Here is a 23,780-nt window from a genome sequence, read left to right as displayed (position 1 = left end):
GGGGGGGGAAAAAGGAAGGAGAACTGGCAGTAGTATGGGAAAAGTGTTGTGATCAAGGAGAGGAACGAGACCAAGAGCCACAAGGTAGGTACAAGAGAACAGAGAGTGGGAAATAGCCCAGGGGAAAATTCAGCTGCGAGCAGCAGCACATAGCTGCTATTCATAGGGCCCGGGTCCCTTCCCCTTCCCTGTGCAGTAGAGGCACGGAGAGACAGGCAACAGCTGATGCGCCAACCCACCCCACAAAAGCAAGCGTGGGACCTCCCATATTTTGTGTTGCTAATATCCCTAGGATTACTAAAGCTCACTGTCCTTTACATAAGAATAACATCTGTGTTAAAATAATTAAAACAGTTCATGTTTAAACATTTTTTCAATATATATCTACATAACTGTTCTAGGTTTGTTTGAGGGAGAAAGTGACTTTCAAATGATCCATTTCTGTAGAGATGACACCACTGAAGTTATGTTTATCTAGATTTTTATTAATCAAATGACACCTCCTTTAGCTTTCTATCACTAATTTGCCCACAGAATGAGATTTTAGTACAATTTGCTCCCAGCCTACCTTTGTTCAGTCATATAATCTAATCCTTTGACAGAGCAGCCAACAAATCAGAAAAGGAAATGCTAATTTTTTGGTCAGGTTCTTATTTTCTCATTGTTCACAGCCTTGTTTGTCAGCAACAAACATGCAATTTACAAGATATTTCAGCTGGTCTGACTCACATTAGTAGCCCACATAGAAACAATCCCCTCCAATAGTCAACTCTACACTTTCCCTATCTTGTGTTGCCCAGGTTAGTCAGATTTTGGCAGACACAGTATGTGCAGTAATTGTTCCTGCATGACTAAGGGAAACTTTTGGTAACTGGATAAGAGATTACCTACTTAGGTTGCCTAGTGTCTTTTGTAAAACAGAATTAGGGAAGAGGAAAGTGAACAACAAATATGCTTAGATCATTGTCAAAATTACATTATAGTTCACATCAAGTAGTCTAAGTCACTCAAACTAGGGTCTGGGAAGTATCAATTTTCAGCTTGAAATGTTTTGGGGAGGAGTGACTGAGCAAAGGCGAAGGGGGCCTATATATTTTCCAACAGGAATATACAGAATGAAAAAGCTGGAACAGATTTAGTCAAAACTTTAGAAAGCCATGAGCAAGGGTGAATAGAAGCTGCTGAAACTACTCATTCTTTCATAACTACATAGGTGTTTCCTACTGTGGAGATATGCAGAGTCAAGAAGTTAGTCAGTCCTGCAATAAAATTTATCCAAGATTAAGTTATGCAAGTGTAAAAGTACATCAAAGTTGAGTTTATTTATAACAAATTCACTATATATTACACTAATTACAAAAACATTTTTGTATGACGGCTTATTGTCACATCACATTTTTGTTCTCATACCACACAAGATGAGCAAACACAAGTTCTGGCAGTAGCTAACGAAGAGTCAACTTTTAAAATCTATACAGCTATACACATTTTTTTATGCCTTAGGAGAAAGGCTATTATCAAAAGAGTGAAGTTATTAAACATTACAGCTCCTTTTCCAGAAAAACTTTTGTCTAATGCATAGTAAAGAAATATACCGTTTACAGAGAACACAATCATTGGAAAGCTGGTAAAGCTCTCTCCAGCAAAAAGTTACCAGCCAGTTTTGCTTGTTTTAATTGAGCACCTAGTGGACAAAATCTAAACCAACAAAACGTTCAGAATTTTAAAATCACCACCTTAGGTCTAAACAGCTATGTCTTCTCGCCCCACATGTGAAGCCAACATACCAGGCTGGTATTGCAGCTTTTGATGAATAGTGTCCAACCTGCCTTCACCAGAGGAAATAAAAGTCTATTGGGTTGGGATGTTGTCCCTTTTGTGTACCTAATCTGAGTCACTACTGCTACTTGAGGAGTCTGTTGACATAACTTCTACATCATCTTCATTTTCTTTATTGTGTCCTGGAGGCTCCAACATAAAGTCATTGCTATGATTAGGAGGTAGCATGTTCATTGAGATATCACTTGACTGCCAGGGATATTGAGGGGCAAGCACATCTGAAAAATAAATACACCAATTCTTTGGTAGCATAATCATTAGTTGAACATCAGCCTTTTAAATGGAGAAGCCCATGCATCTGTAAACATGCACAGCTGCATATACTGTTAAAAACACTTTAAAACGTTTTGTTTTCAGTCCTAAACAATTCTCCCAATGCTCATTCTTGAATTTTTAAACAAGTTAGCTGAAACAGTTCACTTGGCAGCTGAAAAATCTCTTGTAAAGGAGCCATTCTAATACTGTACAGACCTGTTCCATCAGAGGCGCTACTTGACTGAGAAGATAGGGTCCCCTTCCTTCTCTACTATGATCATGCTAATTTAAAAATATCAAAATATTTGTACAGTGCTTTATATCTTCACAGTACTGTTCAAACATTAACTAACTACCACAAGACCACTGAGAAATGAGTGAATGTTAATGTAATGCTGTCTGGATTAGGGGTACCGATTATTGTAATATTTAATACTTATATGACAAAACTGCAATAAATATCTTACAAGATATGCCATGTTAGGTATCACTGGAAGTTATCATTTTCTAAGTATGATAATATTGTTTATGTGTATGTATCGTCTTTGTACTGTGAGTTATGACTATGTGTGATATATATCTATCCAAAAACTTGTGCTATGCTACTGGGTTATGCCTCCCAACCAGATTAATGTCAGCACTGATAACTCATCAAGGGCCAACACCTATACCAGCGTTTCCAAACAGGTGTGCCACTGATTTTTTTGAAAAAGTACATGTGAGAACAAGGGGGAGAGGGGAGCTGCCTTCTGAGTGACGATCTGCCTCACGGCTGCACCTCCTCCAGGGGCGGAGCAACCATTCAGAGTTCAATCTCCCTCTCTTCCCTTCCTGTGTGAACAATGGGTTGGTTCCTCTGCCCCTCCGCTCCCCTCCTGCAGCCGCTGGCTGGGGGTGGGGAGAAGTGGTCTCTGGAGCTTGAGGTGTGCCGCGGAAGAGAAGAGGTTGGGAACCACTGACCTATATAATGAGCCCAGGGAGAGAAGTCAGGGCTGCACCTATGAGTCATCAGGACATGTAGGGACATGCCTGTGGTCGGGAGGATTGCAAGTGTTTTCCTGCCACATGGCAGACCAGAGACTATAAAATGCTGCTGCACCATCTCCATCTTGTCTTCATTCCGGCTTCCTACCTCTGGATCAACTCATCCAAACTGAAGCTGTGAAACAAAGGACTGAGACCTATCCAGATACTACATGTACACCAGAGAAACTGTACAAACCTGCAAACTCCACAATTCTGCTGATAATCTGATATATATGGACTTTGAAGTCTTTTGTATGTATCTGAATGCTTTAATCATTTAACATCTGTCGTCTTATTTGTTTCTTTCCTATATAATAAACCTTTAGTTTAGCTACTAAAGCGTTAGCTGGCAGGGTGGTATTTTGGGTAAGATCCAAAGAACTTATATTGATCTGATAATGTGGCTGACCCTTTGGGGATCAGGAGAACATTTTGGTAAAAGGAATAGTTTTAAATAACTTATCTCTTTACTGGACCCAGTTGCTGATTGGGAGCCAGAGACTGAAATGCAATAAAGGATGTTATGTATTTCTTGTTGTAGATTCTTGATAACCAGTATAGGAAATCAGGAGCACTGTTTGTGCCCGGTCAAGAAATCTAACTTGTGTGTTACCCACCAGTTGTGGGAGAATCTGCTCTCCTTTTGCAGCCTGCCCTGACCTTGGCACTTTCAGGTGGGCTACCATAGGCACAGACAGGTCACAGTTATTACCTGCATTTCACCTCTCAGAAAACAGGCTAAGTGACTAGCCCAAGATTACACAGCCAGGATTAAAACAACGTCTGGTTTCCAGCTCAGTATTTATACAAACACAGTTTTTCTAGAACAGCTGCAATAAGACTTCTGCTTTAAGATGTACCTCGCCATAAAAATTTAACTTTTGAAAACAAACTGTTTATAACAACAAATGGTTAGACAAGAACGGTAAGATCTTTTAAAAATCAATATGGAAGTTTTGTTCGCCTTTAGTCAACTCCTGGAAAGGTAAAAACCACCCATCACCCAGCATAACTAATCCACTCCATTCTTAGTTCACTAGCAGTATTTTCACACCAGAATATAGTTAGCAATCATTGTTACTGGCTTAATACATATCTGAACTTCCCCTTCATGATTCAAGACAACATACTTGTTTTCATTGCTCTGAAAGCAGTAATTTGCTCTGAAAGTTTTCCATCTTCTAGTCTGTGATTTTAAAATAATCATTTTATTAGAAATTACAGAAATGGATTTGAAACTGAAAGCCTACATATTCCTCCTTTCAAGACTGAAATTTTGTCCATAGTTTGCCAATGTGATCCATTTGTCTCAATTTGATTTAGCAGTGGGACAAATAAAACAGAATAAATTTTTTCTTGCTCTTCTATATCACCATGCCAGCATTTCAAACTGTTTATTTAATAATCCCTAACTGCCAGGGAACAATGTCAGCCAGAATTTTTAGCTGTTTTAGTTCTGACTTGTTATCCCAGACACTTTTGTGGTGAATTAAATTCATAATTGCTATAGTTATGGCATTTCCTTTATTCATTGCATAAACATCTGAATTCTTCCATTACCTGGCAATCTGCCTGCTGCAAGTGCATCCCCTGGCAAGTGTCCATTAACTCCATTAGTGGATGGATTGCTCATCTGACCCAAAAGGCCACTCCTCATCTCCAAATCTGTAGGATATGGCCTGCGTGGGTCCCCTTAAAAACAAATAGTTTTTTATATGATTAAAACAAAGCTAACATCTGCAATATAACTATCAGCTATTCAGTGCTAGTCTTTTCCTTTAATACTTTTTTAACATAAAACTGTGTTGACTGCCCACATCAGCAATGGGAAGCACACCTATTCTGTGAGCAATTAAACCCAGATATATTCTCCCTTTAGATTCTTTGTTTATTCAAGCTTGGCAGAAAGAAGTACACAAGAAACTCACTTTTCAAGACATATTTCTGTTCTCTCTGCTACTATTAGCAAGACTTCATTTCAGTTCTTGGCTTTGCTTTTTAGTGAAGTACACATTCTGATCTGCTACTAGAGGTTGGGTTCCAGATGCTAGGATCCATCACTGAATATTCCTTGCCTCTGACTCCCAATAATTTCTGTATAGTTTTCCATGTCCCTAATGAGTACAGTGGTCTCAGAGGAATGTGAATGGAGAAACAATCCTTAATATAACCTGGTGCTAGCCCATTAATGGCTTTACTTAGGCCCAAAAACTTGAACGGGACCCAGAAACCAGGGATCCAAGAGAGGACATACAGTACTAACTTATTAACAGAGTCCAGGAGCTGTGAGTTTTGTAGCTATTTAAAGCCACTTATAAAATCCACAAATTAGATGATATTTCCACAAGTTTTGACTCCCAGATATTCAGCAAGAAAAAAAAAATAGGATAAAAGTATTTTAACTATCTCATGCAAAAAAAAAAACCCAAAACATTTTTAATATTGTAAAGTTCTATAAAATCCAAGCAAACTAATATTTGTGTCATGAAAAATGTTATAAGGGGTAGTTAATCATTGTTTCTATATTATAACGAAAGGACATTTCCCTGTCATGCCATCAATGAAAGTATGACAAACTCATACAGCTTATTTGTCAAACATGAACTTTACCTGGTACCCATGTCAGAGGTGCACAAACAGCATTGCTGGCACTAATCCTGTGGGCATATTTAATTATTTCTTCAGATGAAATAGCACCTGTGAAAGGGGAAAAGAAGTTAACAAGGGAAATGCACCCTGATTAGCAAGAGATTGCCTGATTTGGTAGTTTGATATTCCAAAGAGAGATCAACAGTGTAACCTTTTAATAGAACCTCAAGGTTATCCCCATTATGCAGGCATTGCACAGAGGACAGTGTCTCAGTTCAGGACAACTGCACCTGTATTTCCCTTCTATGATCCAGCAAGGGCAACCCATTCAAAGCTTCAAAGCCTCTGGTCATCACCTCTTGAGTGGAGATACTTGTCTCTTTCTCTTCTGACCAGAGTATCTCCAGGTTGAACAGTCCCCTGCCTTTAATGTGTTATTCCCAGCAGAGACAGGCCTGCTTGCTTTCTTTTCAGAGACTAATTACAGAGTAATTGCCCACTGTTTTAAGGTACCCCACAATTCTTCCTGTGCAAGCCTATTTTATTTTTGTTAAAAGTACTACAGAGAAAACATTAACAACAATAAAATAACCTATGCACATGCTAATATGCTTACAAGAGATCACTCCAACCCTAACAAGGTCTCTGCCAGGAACAGTTCTTCAGTACCCAACCCAAGAAGTTTCCTTGTGATTTCAAGTTCATCATAACTTCAGCTCAGAACACACACACAGTCTTATGGGGGCCTCAGTAGGCAAAGTCTTTCCAATCCTTCTCTAAGGACTGGGGCCCTCTGTGGACCAGAGGTCCTGTCCATCTGCTGCACCAGGAAAAAGGCCATAAACCTGTTTTAACACAGACTATTTATCCAAAAATCCTTTCTTTGTCTGTTGGTCCCTGGAGAATCCAGTTTGAACTAGTATACGCATACCTCTCCAGGGTGTGGCTTCACAGGGCTGATAACCAATTGCATTAGCATCCCCCACCTTCTCCTAGAGGAGTTGCATACAATTCCACAATAAAACATAAATAGTTGCATTTTTAATAAAATGGTCCCCAAAAGGTATTAAACCTAATTCAGTAAGGTTTAACCTAATTCAATAAAAGTTTATCTTAATTTCAGAAAGTATGTCCAGGACATTGCAGGATACTATCAGTCTGTCACAAATAACTTAACATAAGGATCTGGTTTGCAATATATTGACTCAAACTACAGATTAAAATATCATGAAAGTCAATTAAGTTTTTCAACCTTATGATGTAGACTGATTTCCATGCAGCCTACTTTGTGATGTTGAGATCTACTGATAAAAAAGGCAATATAAGAGCTAGGTGGATCTTTCATAGGAGACTTTTAGTGCCAACACAGAAGCTGGTTCTAAAATGCCACGGCATTTTTGTAATAGTAGGGACTTGTCCTAGTGTGCTTAGTAGGACAAAAAAGGATAGAAGTTTAGCTATCATGCAAGTGTACACATGCCAGATGGCCGTCACTCTCCACTGCATAAGTGGCTGCATTTCAAGCAATGTATTCATTTATGAAATGCCCTGAGATCATTTTGGATGAAAGTCACAAATAACCATAAAGATACTATAAATAACTATAAAATACCTTCCCACCTATTTTGTAAAAATGACTGACTTAGTTATGCAAGTTCTATAGCTGCTTTTATTAGATACATAGTATATTGCCAGCAAGTCTGAGGGCAAGACACAGCTTTTAGTAAGTAGTGCTGACATTCTTTTTTTTTTTTTTTTTTAAAGCTATGCCTGCCCCCCAAAGAAAAAGTATTAGATACAAACTATAGACCAGCATATCAGGGTAAATTCCTTTTGTGACAAATTAAGCTAATCATATGCATTGTTACTAAAGCAAAATCAGCACAGAAATTAACACTAAGAGGAAACATATCTAGAGCTAGACCTTAAAAATTATGTAATGTTCCCCCAACACACACACACACAGACACACACACACCCACCCCTCCAAAATAAAATCCCACACAACTCCAGCACAACAAAGTCCTTTTATAAGATGTAGAGGTTCCAAATTAAATGGAAACCCCTTATACACATGCAACATTTTACAGAGATTTTCAAGTCTTAAATTGTTATGCAATACAATTTTTTAAAAAAAAATCAACCTACATGCTTATATAGAACTCTAAATAAATTAGTTAAAGCAGTGGTTCCCAACCTTTACTCTGCTACGGCACACTTCAAGCTCCAGGGACCTCTTCTCCCCACCCCCAGCCAGCGGCTGCAGGAGGGGAGCTGAGGGGCAGAGGAGCCAACCCATTGTTCACACTGGAGGGAAGGAGAGAAGAGAGGGAGATTGAACTCTGATTTGTTGCTCCACCCCTGGAGGAGGTGCAGCAGTGAGGCAGACGACCAATCAGAAGGCAGCTCCCCTCTCCCCCTTGTTCTCACATGTACTTTTTAAACAGGGCACACCTGTTTAGGCCTGACAGCACACCAGTGTGTTGTAGCACAATGGTTGGGAAACACTGACTTAAAGCAATACAGAGTTTTGAAAGCCTCAGAATAGTGTAATAAACTATTGATACCCACCCTTTCTTGCTTTTTCTATTGATTTTAGTTTTTCCTTTGCTTGATAAACAGCGGTTGCCTAGTTAAAAAAAAAAAGATTATTCAATGTTTTATTAATTTGTAACCTTAGGCTCAGTTAAAGAGGCCCTGTGAATTTATCCATTTAGCCTATTAAAGACTACCTGTAAAATAAAAATCACATCAACATCTTATTATACAGTGAATGTTTTCAAAATATACAACTGTTTTAAATAAAGTTTTATTACTATGTGAGCACATAGCACAGTAATGCCTCTAGCATGTCAAATTAATTAATTAGCTACCCTCTTCTATGAATTCTGATGCCCATAGTCCAAGTTGCTCAAACAGTTGCCTATTTTCTCAAAGGATCAGGCCAAAATGTGAAGTACAACATTCATCTGTTCCTTCAACTCTTTTCTCATTTAACCAGCACCTGTCTTCAGTGGTTTGATTTTCCAAATTTCATCTAATATTTACAATAGGTGTTATTTTCACTATGAATCTTTCAAATAGTGAAAACAGACTGGGTGGAATGGATTATTATGAAGGAAGAGTAATATAAATTGGATGAAAATTACCATTATAGCCTTTCCAAAAAGCAAGAGAGAATACCTCAGTAACTTTAATTAACTCTGGCTACTGAAAAAGTAATTTCCAGACTTTCAAGAAGAATTTATACATTTAATCTCCTTAAACAAATAAATATTTTGTTTTTTCTGGAACTGCGTGTTATGCAGCACCACCCGTTTCCATCCCAATCGGCAGCTTTGAAAAATCAAACATTTCACCTATAGACTTACCAGTATGTGCTCTGCTTCTTTTAGTTGTTTTTGTAGCTGCTGAATATCACTGTCCCTCTTTTCAACTACTTTTTCTAATAGCTGCATTTCATGATGGATTTTCCCCTGATCAAGTGCCAGTTTCATTAATTCCTGAAACTCTCCATCCCTCTGAATCAGCAACTCCAGGATCTGCCAGATAACAAGTTATGTAACTTATTTAGCTTGATTAAACACAAAATCCACAACTGCACTGCGAAGAGGAATCCAGGGGATAGGATGGACAGCGGAAGTCAGATTCGGGGTATTCACACTGATTTTGTTGTATCCTCCAAAACAAACATATTTAAAATAAAATGAAGTTTCTCTCTCTTCTACTTGGAAAGATAATCTACAATTTAGATAGCCCAAAGTGCAACATGAGGGTAGGCCAAGTATGACCTGTTGCTGAGCCCTGTCGTACCCTTTTGCCTGCACCCCCTCACCCTCCCTGCAATCTGTTTGTCGATGTCCATGTGTCTTTGGCTGGAGCTTACAAGTACCTAATAAAGTATTTATTTGTACCAAAGCTGGTATGCTGGAGGATGTTATTGATGAATGCAAACAAGAAGTTTCCATTAATCTGTCAAAGAAGATACAAGTTTCAATATTAAATTTGCACACGCAGACATGAAGGTTTCTAAGGTGCGGCTTGACTAAGCCCTGGCTCAGATGATTTAGATGGGGTTGGTCCTGCTTTGAGCAGGGGATTGGACTAGATGACCTCATGAGGTCCCTTCCAACCCTAATCTATGATTCTATGGAAGTAGGTGTGTGTTTCTTGGATGCCAGACAAGCTACCAGGTTTGGTTCTCAGTTTAGCAAAATATTGTCATCTCAACCCACGCAACTGATGGACTCGTCTTGTTGGGACTGCTGCCAAACACACAAAAACAAGAGTACTAAGAAAGATGCCAATTTTCCTCATTCATCTAATAAATCATTAATTCTTCATTCTAATTATGAACATTTCAGCCCCATCACTGTTAATTATGCCACTGCTGAATATATCACACACAGCCCTGGAATGCACTAGTCCATCACCCCTGAGTATTAACTAGAACTTCCTAAATGTACATTCCTTAGAAAGAATATTTTATCAATAGCAAACTGACATAACAGGTACATTCCAGCCACAGTGAAGCTGCCAATTCTAGACATTCTGATTTAAAAAGGGGTATTAGGTAGAAATGCAGTCTGAAACAGTTTGTGCCAAATGAATCACTTTTAAAAGTGGAGGAATGTGTTTTCTGCAGTAAAATCTCTGCAGATCTGGAATACCCTCATTTCATCACTACTAGCGCAACTCTTTCCCCTCAATCTCTCATGCACAGAGAGTAGTTATCCCAGATTCTAATGCAGTTATATTTCTCCCCTAGTTTTCAAAGACTCACCCTGCCATGTTTGTTAGCTTTGATTGAAACTGGCATACCAGCATAGCCATCCCATTACACTAGGAATAGCTTTTATAGAAATAACACCAAAAGCCATAGGAGCACAGGTGTCAGAGTGCAGGTAACCAGAATACAAAAAATAATTTAATATTATTTTTATGAGTAGATTTCACACATATGTAGATTAGAGCTTCCTAAACCAAGCTAGCAAATTTAATACAACACATTTCTTGTCCAAAACTATAGGTTTGTTTTAGAAGTACAAGGAAGTGCCACATAAAAATAATGGTTCATTTGGGTGGAACAGGGGAGTCCTTGACTTATTTCCTCCACATTTCTTCGAGACCCTATCAACAGTGTTACTTCAGTCAGCATGAATATTGTGTCTATTCCCAAGGAGAGCTATCTCTGTGGCACTTCTAAATTCTGCTGATCAGAAGCTCAGATTTAGAGCCCTGAGTCCTTGTACCACTCTAAACTGACTAAATACTTATGTTGCCAACAAAGAAAGTAGGAAGTTTCTGGTGAACAGTAAGAATGACCCACTTTGTTGGGGGATTATCACAGGGAAGCAAGCTCCCTTGGGCACTGACTGTCCTAAACTAGATTCCCACTGGTATGCTGTTTTATCACAAGTAGTCCAAACTTTCACCAACTCCCAGCAGTGCACAGCCATAAAGTCATTACTAAAAAAAAAGTATACAACCAAACTAGAAGTTACTATGCCCTCAAATGTCATATGGTATGAATAGGCCTCTCACTAAATATGCTGTAACGCACAGTAGGGATGTAAAATATCATAACTAAAACGTTTAAACGATAAAAATTATATCGTTTAAATGATACATTTTACATCCCTAGCTCCAGTATGTGGTGTGCTTCCCTGGTGAGTGGCGCTGGCCCAGAGTGCAGGGCAGGGGGAGGACACTGGGACTGTCCCCCTGTTCTCTGCTGAACCATCAGGGAGATTGGGGGATGCATGGAGTTCCCCAGGGTGCACAGCTACGGCTTTTCCGCCATGGAGCTCTCCCCCGGGGGAATCGGATGTGCTGAGGGGGCGGCGGGTGTCACTGTTCAGCCAGTGCAGCACAAATTGGATAAGCAGCATCTCCCATTAGAAATTCATCCTTGGATTTATAAAAGGATAATGTGGAGGCTATTGTGAGAGAAGTAGTAAATAATAAGGAGGAAATAACTGTAAATTACTGAAACTAGTACTACATGTATTCACAATTTAATCTTTGCTGTTTTCATTCTCGATTCCCTCTTGAAGAAAAATCTTCTGATTCTGTCAGCTACATTAAGTGGCCTGTTTTAAGTGACCAGGAAAGGGAAGGTATAAAACACAAAATTAAGTCTCCTTCCTCTACATCCTAGGGGTTTTCTTCCATAAAGTTATCATATAATTGGACAGTCCATCACACAAATAAATCCACCATCAAGTCACAGAAGGAGAGAACTGGCTGAGATTTTAACAAAGTGCCAGACGAAGAATGAATGAAGATCATCAGGACTGAGGATCACAGAAGGAAATAGTCTGGCTATAATTTTCTTCAGAAATCTAAAGACCAGCACTTGACAAACCATCTAATAAGCTCCTTACCCAAAATATTTATACTGCTTGCCACCAATGCTCAAGACACATGCAGAGTTTGAAGGAGTGTACATGGACTGGGACGGGGTTAGCAAGAAGCTGCTCTTCAGCTCTAGTAATACTTAGAAGCACAGTAGGAGACTGAATGCTGCTCCCTATCTCCAACAGTATCCTTTTAGGAGCATGAATTTACAGTATTTTTTATTTCTATTTTCTCTCTTCTTCTGTAATATTCTATTACATAGTTTTAGCTTAAGACTAATTACATTAAATTGGATTCTCAGAGCATTAAATCTGGGATGACTACATCATAATGGTCTTGAAGGAAACAGAATTCTACCTAGGGAAGACAGAAGGATGAAGCTGACTGAATGTTCTGGTTTAAGAGCAAAGCAAACCCTGCAGTCTCACTCAGTAACAATGCCACAGCAAGGTTTGCAAGGAGAAGTGTCAGCACAAAAAGGGGCCAAATGTGCTGCTAAAGCATACAAAGGAACATTACAAGTATGGATCACTGAAATTTTAACATACACGTTAAATTAAAAAAAATTTGTCTCCCTCCAGCTGACCTCCCCAACGATAGCTACAAACTGGATTCATTTCCCTACTTTCACTGCCAGTAAAGATATGCACACAAATGATTAACATTCTTATCTAACAAGCCTGGGAGACTGGCACGGTCTACATTCACATTGCGGCTATGTTATTATAAAATATTTAAAAACTGTTCTTGCTAACAGCATGACATGGTTTCCCTGGCCAGCACACACAAATGAACTGTGTTGTAAGCAGTTTTGGAAAGTAAGTCCAGCATATTTTCCAACACTGTTTATATCACTGTTCATCCTTGTCTATATTGGCTATGAAACAGTCAACCTGGCAACAAGAACTCTGTTCAAACATAAAATTGTTGCCTACAAAAGTCCAGCAAAAGTAGACAAGACATGTTCAATCAAGAGAACTATGCTGTGTCCTTTACAGTAATAACTGCCTACCCTATTTTCTCCAACATCATGAGGGCTTGTTTACACAGGGACACCATGGAAAGTTAATCTGAATTAACTTTTAAAATAGATTCATTCAACTGCATTAAATCCCGGAGTGGACGCTCTTCCTGAAATAAAGTGACCCTATAATTCAATTAATCTTAATTAACTTTTATTCGTGAATTAAGATAAATCAAATTAAGATCACTTTAATTCTGAATTAGGCTATGTCCACACTGCACACACTGGTGTCAGTGTGTAGGATATGTATAGCTATACACCACAGTGAAAAGCAGGCTGTGTCCACATTGCACTGCGTAGCTACACATGGCAGTGAAAGATTCTGGCAAGAGGGAGGCAGCAGAGAGCTGCCAGAGCCCTTCCCTGCTGCCGTTGTCTTTCACTGTGGCAAGAAAATGCTCCAACAGCAGGAACGCAGTGGGACATTACACTGCTAAAAAATACCATAGTGTAGATGGGGGAGGTACTGCTTGAGCATGTAGAGTACATACCTAGGGGTTCAAGCTTGCCTTTACTCATCTAAGCAGTGGCTCACCATCTACTTGACTATTTATCCCCATGCTAGCGGACACACAGTGTGTGTAATCTTCACTTCACCATAAGAATTGTGCAATGTAAACATAAAAGAGTGTCCATACAGTGGTTTAATTGATCCAATTTAAATTCACATCTTCAGTTAATCTGAATTAATTTTTCCAAGTGTGCCTATGTAGACAAGCCCTCAGGAATGAAAGGCTAACACAGGGGAAACAACTTTTTTTAATTTTTCCTAGCAGTTATGCCAGCAGCATAGTCAAGGCATACCTTTGTTAAAATGTTATTTTGGAAACTATTAGAGAACAACAGTCTTGACCTCATGAACATTCTAATAATTTTTTAAAAACCACACACGCCCCACTCGTACTACTCATCACTGTATTACAAGATATTTTTAACAAAAATAAAGTATATTCTAGTCAGAATATAATTTTCAGTGTAGACAGGACCACACTCTGAAAAGAAACTTTATAAATTATTCAGATTTGACTAATTGTCTTGAAAATAAATCAGGAGCTTTAAAAAAACAGAACTAGGAGTAACAGGTGCTCAAGCTCTGCTCAGAATCTAGCCCTGGAAAAGCAAAGTTCTGAAGAGTCTGTTTAACCACTACTTCACACATTTCAGAGGATTTCACCCCTATTGAACACAGCTAGCATTTACAAACTCAGGGCAAAGCCCTTTGCTCACAGATGGTGGGGAAGGAAAGGGGAGTTGTCACTGACTTCCTTGGAAGCAAGATTGAGCCCTCACCACTAAACTTTGCAAATATTAGTGTTGCTAAAAATTTCACTCAGTTCGCCTGAATGCTAGACTAGGTAGGGAGAAGAATGCTAAAGATGGAGGTTACCCAACCAGACAAATATTTTAAAAAGTTTGTTTACCTGGCTTTCCTCTCCGGGTTGTGGGAGTTTCTGATTTCTTGAAATTGCCAAAATTTCAATCAGTTCCCTGAAATGAAATTTGCATTTTAAACAATATTCTAAACCACTATTTAGAAATTAGATGAGATGGTCCCCAATGAGTTTTAGGAGTACACGAGTGACATATTTTTTATCATCTTAAAAATATTTCAGCATTTAAGACAATCCCCTTGGAAAACCCAAAAGTAGCAAAGTCTTTATTTTTGAGTAAAAACCTAATTCGATTTTACAAACACACGAGGAAAGATCAATCTAATTTTGGACCTAAAAACGTTGGCAATGGCCTTTCAATTTAAGAAGTGAATAAGACTATTTCCAAAGTACTTTCTGTTATTTCAAGTGACATTTGTGTTTATGAAAGGTGTCAGGCTGACATCCTCTCAGCTAAGTATGATACCAGCAGGAAGAGTTCCAAAGGACATCATCAACCTTAAAAATCAGACATTGTAAACACATTTCTTTATCTGCATTACAAACACCACCTTAGATTATACAAAGGGAATTTTAAAAATACAAGTTGATTTGTAACTATTTTTGTTCTTTGCTTACTTTTTCCCATTTCTCTCAAAGAAATCAGTTTTGCTTTTCCTTTTAGTCAGTTTCACATTCAGGTTCATAGATCTTGCACGCTTAGGTTTCAAATATTGCAAGTGGTTATTTGTTTTAAAACAATTATTTTGACTGAAATTTCAGAACATCATTGTGGAAATATATCTATTGATCTTACATTATAGATCTATAGATATAGATAATATACACACTATATTTAAGATTTGGGCCAAATATGAGTTGGCAAATGTCCCTTTAAAGGCACCTCCCTCACTGACATTTGCCAATATGTTTCACTTCTGCTGCACAGGGACCATTTACAGGGCAGAAAGGAGAGCAGTAATAATGGGACAGAATCTCAAAATCACTCTGTCCCACTGTGCTACTCTGTGGTGCAAGGGAGCCTGGAAAGCGATGTTTCCTCAGTATGGGGGTGTCCCCAGCTAACATCCAGCTTTCTGCACTCCTCAGCTTTTCTGCTACTGATGGACAACCCCTTGAGGGCCACAGCAAAGAGGCATGTGTTTTGGAGCACTCCAGGCCACACAAAAGCATACTGGGGGCCAGGACCAGAAAGATCCTTCGCCCGCCCCCCTCTGTTGGAGCCAGTGGATATTGAATGCAGCAGAGAATCCAGCCCAATATTTATTTCTCAATACTACTTTTCAGAGGCTTCTTGGTAGCCAAATCCAAAGCCCAGTTAAGTTAATGGAATGCTTTCCATTGACTTTTATGGACTTTGATTAAGATTCTCAGTACTTAGCATCTCCAAGTCTGCTAAGCCACATGCCTATTGTTATGGTGGTTTATAAAACATGGACATGAATTCAATAAGAATTGGACCTGCCACCAACTCATTTCTCAGATCACCAAATAGCCAAAATGGCAATGAATTCCAATCTACCATATCAGGCTCAACTGGAGCCAGACTGGTCATAAATAATGGAGTCTTAGCTCTAAATCCCCCCAATCCAGACAGCCCCCTTTCCAACCAAATGAGCTCTTCCAATTACTGATTATTAAACACTAGCAGTGGAATTCTGTAGGAAAAAGTTGCAAAATCTGTGGAGTTGTCACACGGAGTGATTTTTTTGTTTTTGGTTCCTTTTGGCTCTCATCTTATATTTCAATACCAAACTTCACTGTAAGACAAAAATGACCATTTAACTTATCTTCCCTCACTGCTGCTGTTCCAAGTTTCATAGAAACACAACAAAAATCCTGCAAACCACAGGAGTTCAGCCCTTTTAACCAGGCAACAACATGAACAATTTTTACTTTGATTATTTTTTGTAAAGAATAGTAGTATGTATATCTTGGTTATGTGAACAAAATATTAAAATATTTGCAAATTCAAAATTTGCACTTTCATTCCTATGGTACATCCTTTCAAAATGAGAAAATCAGAAAAAGCCAACATATTCAGCAACTTTTAAATTGGATGGTAGCTGGAAGTTTCTGGTAAAATAATCAGCAACAACATGTTTAACAATGTTTGTATTTAAGGTGAAGTTCTACTCTGAAAAGTGAAATAATGGGATTCCATGTTTACTGGCTCTCTATTTTCATATCAAAGGTGCTCACTCTGCAACTAAGACTGCCAGCTGTACACAATCAACCTAAAGTCAAGGTAAAACTGAGCATGAGAAGGAAAAATCCCAGGTTCTGTCAGTCAAACCTGTGCAATCCCATTTCCTTCAATGGATGTACACAAGTGTATTCGATTAAACCTTTTAAAAGCTTTCAGAGTAACCTTGAAAGAGGGCCAAATTCTATACTATTTATACATCCTACTTCAATGGGTTTGCATAGGATAAGTCAACACAGAACTTGATGATAAAGGTTTTCTTAAACAAACTGTACCAAAACCAAAAAGTTGTATAAACGGAACAAAACATTGATTCTCATCTTCTCACAGATCTATGTAGAAAGGTTGTTAGTCTATTCTGAGAATAAACCCTTGAATTAATGTTGTCACCTTTACTTAAAAAAAACCAAACAAACAAAAAAAAAAAACGCTCAATGAAGAACTGGTAACATTACATTTCCAGGCAAAATTTGTATCTCTAAAGACTGACTCTCTTGATTTTTTATTGAATTAAAAGATTAGAAATCAGCTTATTTATAAAAATAAAGGCTACATTCAAAGAACTAGTAGCTCTGAATGGCTAAAAGAACAAACATTGTGTGCTTCAGCCACTCAGACTGCAGAAGATCAACAGTAGTTTATAAAAGGTAGGCAGGACTCTAAAATACTGAACAGCTAATTGGATGGCGTATTCGGAGGAGATGTTATAGGTCCACTTCTCACTAAATGGAAGATGAATCATTATTTGTAAGTATTTTTGAACTTCAAGCCAAGTTACAAGGACTCCATGTGTTCCTAGCTGGCAGAGAAGTGTCCTAATCTGATTTACTATGCTGCTTAGAGAGATGGAAGACTTTCAAGAATCACATTAAGAGGCATATATGAATTCACTAAAAAAAAGGTTAATAGGAAAAAATAAAGAATACCCAAAATCATGGTACAGACGCACCTCATGAGAGAAGAACTATTACTAATTTGTTACCAAACTCAGTGATGATGACAACATATTAAGGAAAAACATATGTTCTTGGCATTCCTGGAAAAAGTATAGGTGAAGAGCTACAGCAGTTTCTAAATGGAGCCAAGGATAGTTTACTTATTTAATAAAACCTGCTGAACAAAGAAAATGAGAGAAAATTTTAAAGATTCTGAGTTTCTAGAGGAAAGCTTAAGTGAAATCTCTATTTGCATGGATGACTACTTTTCATCACATAGGAAATGCTTTCATTGGGCCAAGCAAGAACTGTACATGGAAAGATGAAAGTCAGATAAATCCAGATGCTAAAATTTTTCAATTTAGACTTGAAATTAACACAATACACAAGACTTTTGAAGTTTCTTATGAAGAATATGCAGGCATATCAAGTTTGGTACTAAGAGAAACCCTACAGGACATAGGTCAGAGACAGTCTAGTGTCCAGACAAACTAGAAGCCGGACCTCAAGAGATATAAGCAATAATGCTGTATTGATAAGTGGTGGTGGGCTCAGAAACAGAGAAGCAAGGGGACTAATAAGATCAGAAAGTACCATATACAATTATTCTTGCACCAGCATGTCCCTATTTTGTGTAAAATTAAGGGTAGTGCAAGAAACACTTATCTGTACAATCCAATAGGAGTAGAAACAATATAAATTACCAACTGAGGAAAGTAAGCAAGAGAGTTGATATTCAAAGATTAAGATCCATTCAAAACTATTCATTACAGAGTTCAGGACAGCATTATTTCTGAAGGCCATAGCCAAAATAGGTGATTACAACAGACCTACTGAAGGACCAGCGGAAAACAGAGCATGCGCTCACATCCCATCTTACTTCAAAGAACAGTTGAATAAACAGCAGCCAGACTCGAAAATGTTCAAATTAGTCATTTTAAAGAACAACTGTGGAAGAGAAAGAATAAAATAAATGCTGTGCTACTATTAATAGTCAACAAGCGACTAAATGGACCTTAAAGTGAGAAGACACAATAGACTTGGGCAATATTATTAGTACAACCTGCTCTACACTAGTAGTGACAGAGATCATCAGTCCTTCTGAATGTAACAGGAGCTCTTCAGTTAACCATTTCATGTTCAGATACACATTTATTTCAAAACCATTTGGTAACACTTCTTGGTCTTTCAGAGATTGGGTTTAGCAAATCCTTGTCAATCACTTGCAAGTCAGTTCTTCAGCAGATCACTGAGAAGTTAGTTTTTTAAGTGACACACAATTCTATCTGGAAATGATCTGGGGCAGCAGCCCACACTTATGAGACATCAATTCAGATGTAAACAACTTGCACACAGTTAATGTTAGCAGTAAACAAAATGAGTCCTCAGTTAGAAATACGTATGATAAAAATGTCAGCAATGAAAAAAATGGAGAAAGAACTCTGCCCTTCATCTACAGTAACAGAGTCAGTTTCAAGATATACACATTTTGACTGGAAATGTAATGTTGCCAGTTCTCCATCTTGCATGTTTCTTTTCCTTAAGTGAAAGTGACATTCATTCAAGGCGTTTAACCACAAAACTAACAACTTTTCTGCATGGATCTATGGGAAAACAAAGGTCAGGAAGACAGTAATGTGTAGTATTTGCATCAATGCATATGAACCGGGTATCAGATTAAAGCAGTTATCTTGTACATGTGCATTTCACATACATTGTATCAATCATGACTAGCTGTTTAAAACTCCACTTTCCCTATTTGTCATCAACCTGTATTTGAATTTCACACAATTCCCAACAGATAAAAATTAGATCTATTCAGATTCTGTCTTTGTATTATTTTCAAAAATCATTGTGCTCTAGTGATAAACAAATAAGATGAATGAATCATTTAGATAATATTTTTTAAAAAGCAAATTAAATTTGGTTTACATTTTTAAAAGTGTATGAACAATTACTCTGTAAAGTTTAGAACAATCTTTACAGAACCTAATCATTATCTGATCTTGGAAGCAACAATTTTTACATGTTTAATATACTTTTTTTCATTAAAGTAAAAGGCAACAGAAAGTTAAGCAGACTGGCAATTTCTGTATAATAGTTTCATGTAGGCTCTGATCCTGCAATCCGATCCATGTTGGTGGCAGACCCTTATTCCCATAAGGGAATTCCCATAAGGTGTGCTGCTTATCGCATGGGTTTCACATGGGTGCTAGGATTTGCCCACACAGATCAGATTACAGAGCAGGGCCTTTTTATGACTTCAAATAAATGTATGCAGTAAGTGAACAAGTTCAGAATTGTTTGTCTTGATAAAAGAAAGTACCTTCTGCTTGAGACTATGAGTCACCAATGTGATGTGGCTGTGAAAAAAGCTAATGAGGTCATAGGATGCATCAGGCGAGGTCTTTCCAGGAGAGATAGGGAGGAGTTAGTACTGTTGTTCAAGGCATTGGTCAGACCTCATCTGGAATACAGCGTGTAGTTCTGGTTTCCCGTGTTTAAGAAAGATGAATTCAAACTAGAAAAGGTGCAGAGAAGGGCTACTAGGATGATCCGAGGAATGAAAAACCTGCCTTATGAGAGGAAACTCAAAGAGCTTGGCTTGTTTAGCCTAACCAAAAGAAGGCTGGGGGGAGATATGATTGCTCTTTATAAATACATCAGAGGGATAAATACCAGGGAGGAAGAGGAGTTATTTAAGTTCAGCATGAATGTGGACACAAGAACAAATGGATATAAACTGGTCATCAGGAAGTTTAGACTTGAAATTAGACAAAGGTTTCTAACCATCAGGGGAGTGAAGTTCTGGAACAGCCTTCCAAGGGGAATAGTGGGGGACAAGAAACCTAGCTGGCTTCAAGACTGAACTTGAAAAGTTTATGGAAGGGACAGTATGATGGGATAGCCTAATTTGGCAATTGACTGATCTTTGACTCCTAGCGGTAAATATGCCCAATGGCTTGTGATGGGATATTAGATAGGGTGAGTTCTGAGTTATTACAGAGAATCCTTTCTGGGTGTCTGGCAGGTGAGTCTTGCCCACATGCTCAGGGTTTAACTGATCGCCATATTTGGGGTCAGGAAAGAATTTTCCCCCAGGGCAGACTGGCATAGGCCCTGGGGTTTTTTCGCCTTCCTCTGTAGCAGGGGTGGGGAACCTCCGGCCCGCGGGCCAGATGCAGCCCGCGAAAGAATTTGATCCGGCCCGCGGGCGGGCGGGAAGTGCGCACCGCCGAAACCCTGCCGCCGAAACCCTGCCGCCGTCTGCCCATTTTCGGCGGCGGCGGGAGCTCGGAGGCGGTTACTGGCCCACGGCACCCCGCGGACACTGTAAAACCGCGCCGCCGAAAAGGCGGAAACGGCGGCGGCATTTCGGCGGCGAGGGGGTGGAGTTGGCGGCGGCGCGGTTCCGTGGGGGGGCGGGCAGTTCCCGCCGCCGAAACCCTGCCGCCGTTTGCCCCTTTTCGGCGGCGGCGGGGGGAATTCGGCGGCGGAATCGGCGACATGGCCCGCGAATGAAGGTACGAATATCAAAATGGCCCTTGGCAGGGAAAAGGTTCCCCACCCCTGCTCTGTAGCATGGGGCTCAGGGTCACTTGCTGGTGGATTCTCTGTACCTTGAAGTCTTCAAAACATTATTTGAGGACTTCAATAACTGAGTCTTAGGTTAGGGGTCTATTACAGGAGTGGATGGGTAAAGTTCTGTGGCCTGCCTCCTGCAGGAGGTCAGACTAGATGATCATAATGGTCCCTTCTGACCTTATAGTCTATGAGATGTTTGCTAAATTATTTTAAAACAATTCTCTCAGGTCAAATTTCACCCAAAACATAGGTTTTGTAAAAGCAAGCATTTATAGACCCTGAGGCCAATGATTGATTAAATAAAATGGAAGGATTTGTTTTATACATGGACATTCTCTGTAAACTTGTAATCCAGATATTGTGGCAGAATATGATAACCTGAAAAAGAAACTGACTAAAAACGAAAGTGAAACTGACCAGTATATTTTCATAGCCCTAGTAACTGAGATAAATAAAGAGTAAACCATGGACATGAATAGGAAAATATATTAGGTTACCAACTTACTTTCAGGAGGCAATCTAAAAAAAGCTCCTGCTTCTCTGGAATGAAAGAGACTAAACCAAAGGACATTACTTGCAGTTCTCAGACATCAGCACACCAACTTTCACTGAATAATTAATGTCTGAAGAAGTGGGGACAATTTCTGTGGCATGGAAAATGGATGTGGAGAAGTGAAATAGAACACCAAGTTAATAGAGGAAAGGGTTGCTGAGGATTAGTTTCAAATTGTACTACATTGAAGTGCACGAGGGAATCTTTAGTGTGCATCAGCAGCGTCTACATAAGCCAATTAATGTGCAGCACATTAGCGCACTTTAGAAATCACACCCTGCAAAGCACACTGCTCCATCAAGAAGACAAGCCACAGAAAGGCAATACAGAAAATAAGACACAGTTGTACCGTGAACACTAAAAAAAACAACAGGGGTGTGGGCAAGGATCAATAAAAGATATACAAATTAAAAAAAACAGTTGTTCTGTCTATCCCTTTCTCTCAGTCTTCAGTCTAGTGGTTCTCAACCTGCGGCCCATGTGACATCCTCAGGGCCCTACAGGTAGTATTGGATGTAGCGCCCAGTGCTAAATAGGTTGAGAACCCTCCCACCGCCTTAGTCTATATGTTGTCGACTTATGTTGCAAGTGCTACAGATCAAAGACACGTCTTATATGTTTGTGAAGTATCTAACCTACTTTGGGGTGTTATATACGCAACAGACATTTACGATTTTCGTTTAATTACCTGCCTAACTAGTGACTGGAGTAATAAAGTGTCTTCATTACCAATTCCCCCACCTGCCGCCCCAGTCATCCTTTAACGTTTGTTTTCACACAGATGCTCCTATGACACTCCTGGGATCTGATTCTACTGAAACTGGAGAGTGAATGTGGCACGTTGGTTTTCCACACAGGAAAGAGTTAAAGAAACAACCCTTCCAGCCCGGACCCAGCTAGGCAAAGGGATTTCCGTTACGTTGTCTGGCTTATCTAATTGGATCGCTAGCTCCGTGGGGCACGGCCCCCCATCCCCGGGGCACGTCCGGCTCCGGCGCCCAGCCCGGCGGTGGGCCCCCTCTGGACCGGGGCCTCTCGGCGCTGCCCCGCCACACAGGAACGACCGGCTCCTCAACTCGGCGGCGCGACTCAGAGCGGGACGAGCCCGGCCGGTCCGGGAGCGGGACCGGCACCGGGACTCCCCTTGTTCTCCCCCGCACGCGAGGCCGGCCGCGCGAGCACCGCAGTCCCGCCCGCTAACGGGCTGGCGGGGCCGCGCGGGTACCTGGCCAGCAGCTCCAGATCCTCCAGCGCCGCCAGCAGCCTGTCCCGCGTGCTGCTCCGCTCCCCGCCCGCCGCCGCCATCGCCATCGCCGCGCCCGGTCATCAGCCGCCCGCAGGCGCAGGAGCACGCACGCGGGAGGTCCCCGAGCGGGACTGGGCAAAGAGGTCGGCGACAGCGGCATCTGGCGGCGGAGGTCTGAACCGCAGAACCCGGACCTGTCGAGGACGCCCCCTCCCGCCCAAGCGTTGCCTGCTGCAGCACCTGCCCCACCACCCAGCGCCTGTCCTGGGGCGCCCTCTCCTCAGTCAGCCCCTGCCAGGCCTCTGCTCGAGCCACCCGCTCCCCTTCCGGCCCTGGGGTGGGAGCCACACAATGGGGTGAGGGCGCTGGGTCAGTCTCACAGGAGCGGGTAATGAGGCAGGAGAGAGCAGTGCAGGCACCAAGAAGCCCTGGGCCCCAGCACTGCAGGCTTGGTCCTATTTATGACCAGGGAAGTGGGTGGGCACAAGCCCACCCACTGCTAATGGCCCCTCCCCCAGCCTAAGGGGAGGAGTCACTGGACCCAGGAGACAACTAATGGCTGAGGACAACTAATGAAAAAAACAGGGAGGGGCATGGGGGGTCACAGGGTCAAACAGAGGGAACCTGAAGGGGACACCGAGCAGAGAACCCCGGACAGCGCTGCAGGCTTGGTGTGAGGCGGCGAGGCAAGCCCGGCTGCCTCTGGCCTTGCTGGCCTGATCCCTGGGCTTTGCCACTTTCACACAGCAGCTGGGGAGAGAAAAACAATTT

General features: G+C 40.4%; 1 protein-coding gene across 1 annotated transcript; it reads right to left on the bottom strand.

The window, feature by feature from the left end:
• Nucleotides 1-1,303: 1,303 nt before the first annotated feature.
• On the bottom strand, nucleotides 1,304-23,161 carry MED4 (mediator complex subunit 4). The gene is made up of 7 exons (XM_067563118.1): nucleotides 22,989-23,161; nucleotides 14,515-14,581; nucleotides 9,081-9,251; nucleotides 8,281-8,338; nucleotides 5,731-5,817; nucleotides 4,681-4,812; nucleotides 1,304-2,057 (listed from the first exon to the last, which is right to left on the bottom strand). Exons 1-7 carry the CDS (start codon nucleotides 23,072-23,074, stop codon nucleotides 1,885-1,887), a joined length of 774 nt encoding a protein of 257 aa, XP_067419219.1. The 5' UTR covers nucleotides 23,075-23,161; the 3' UTR covers nucleotides 1,304-1,884.
• Nucleotides 23,162-23,780: the final 619 nt, after the last annotated feature.

Source organism: Emydura macquarii, unplaced genomic scaffold, assembly GCF_026122565.2.
Source record: "Emydura macquarii macquarii isolate MOO-44397 ecotype Brisbane River unplaced genomic scaffold, CSIRO-AGI_Emac_v2 contig_2473, whole genome shotgun sequence".
Classification (NCBI taxonomy): domain Eukaryota; kingdom Metazoa; phylum Chordata; order Testudines; family Chelidae; genus Emydura; species Emydura macquarii.
Note: the sequence above shows the minus strand (reverse complement) of the source record. Positions and strands in the feature narration are given on the sequence as shown.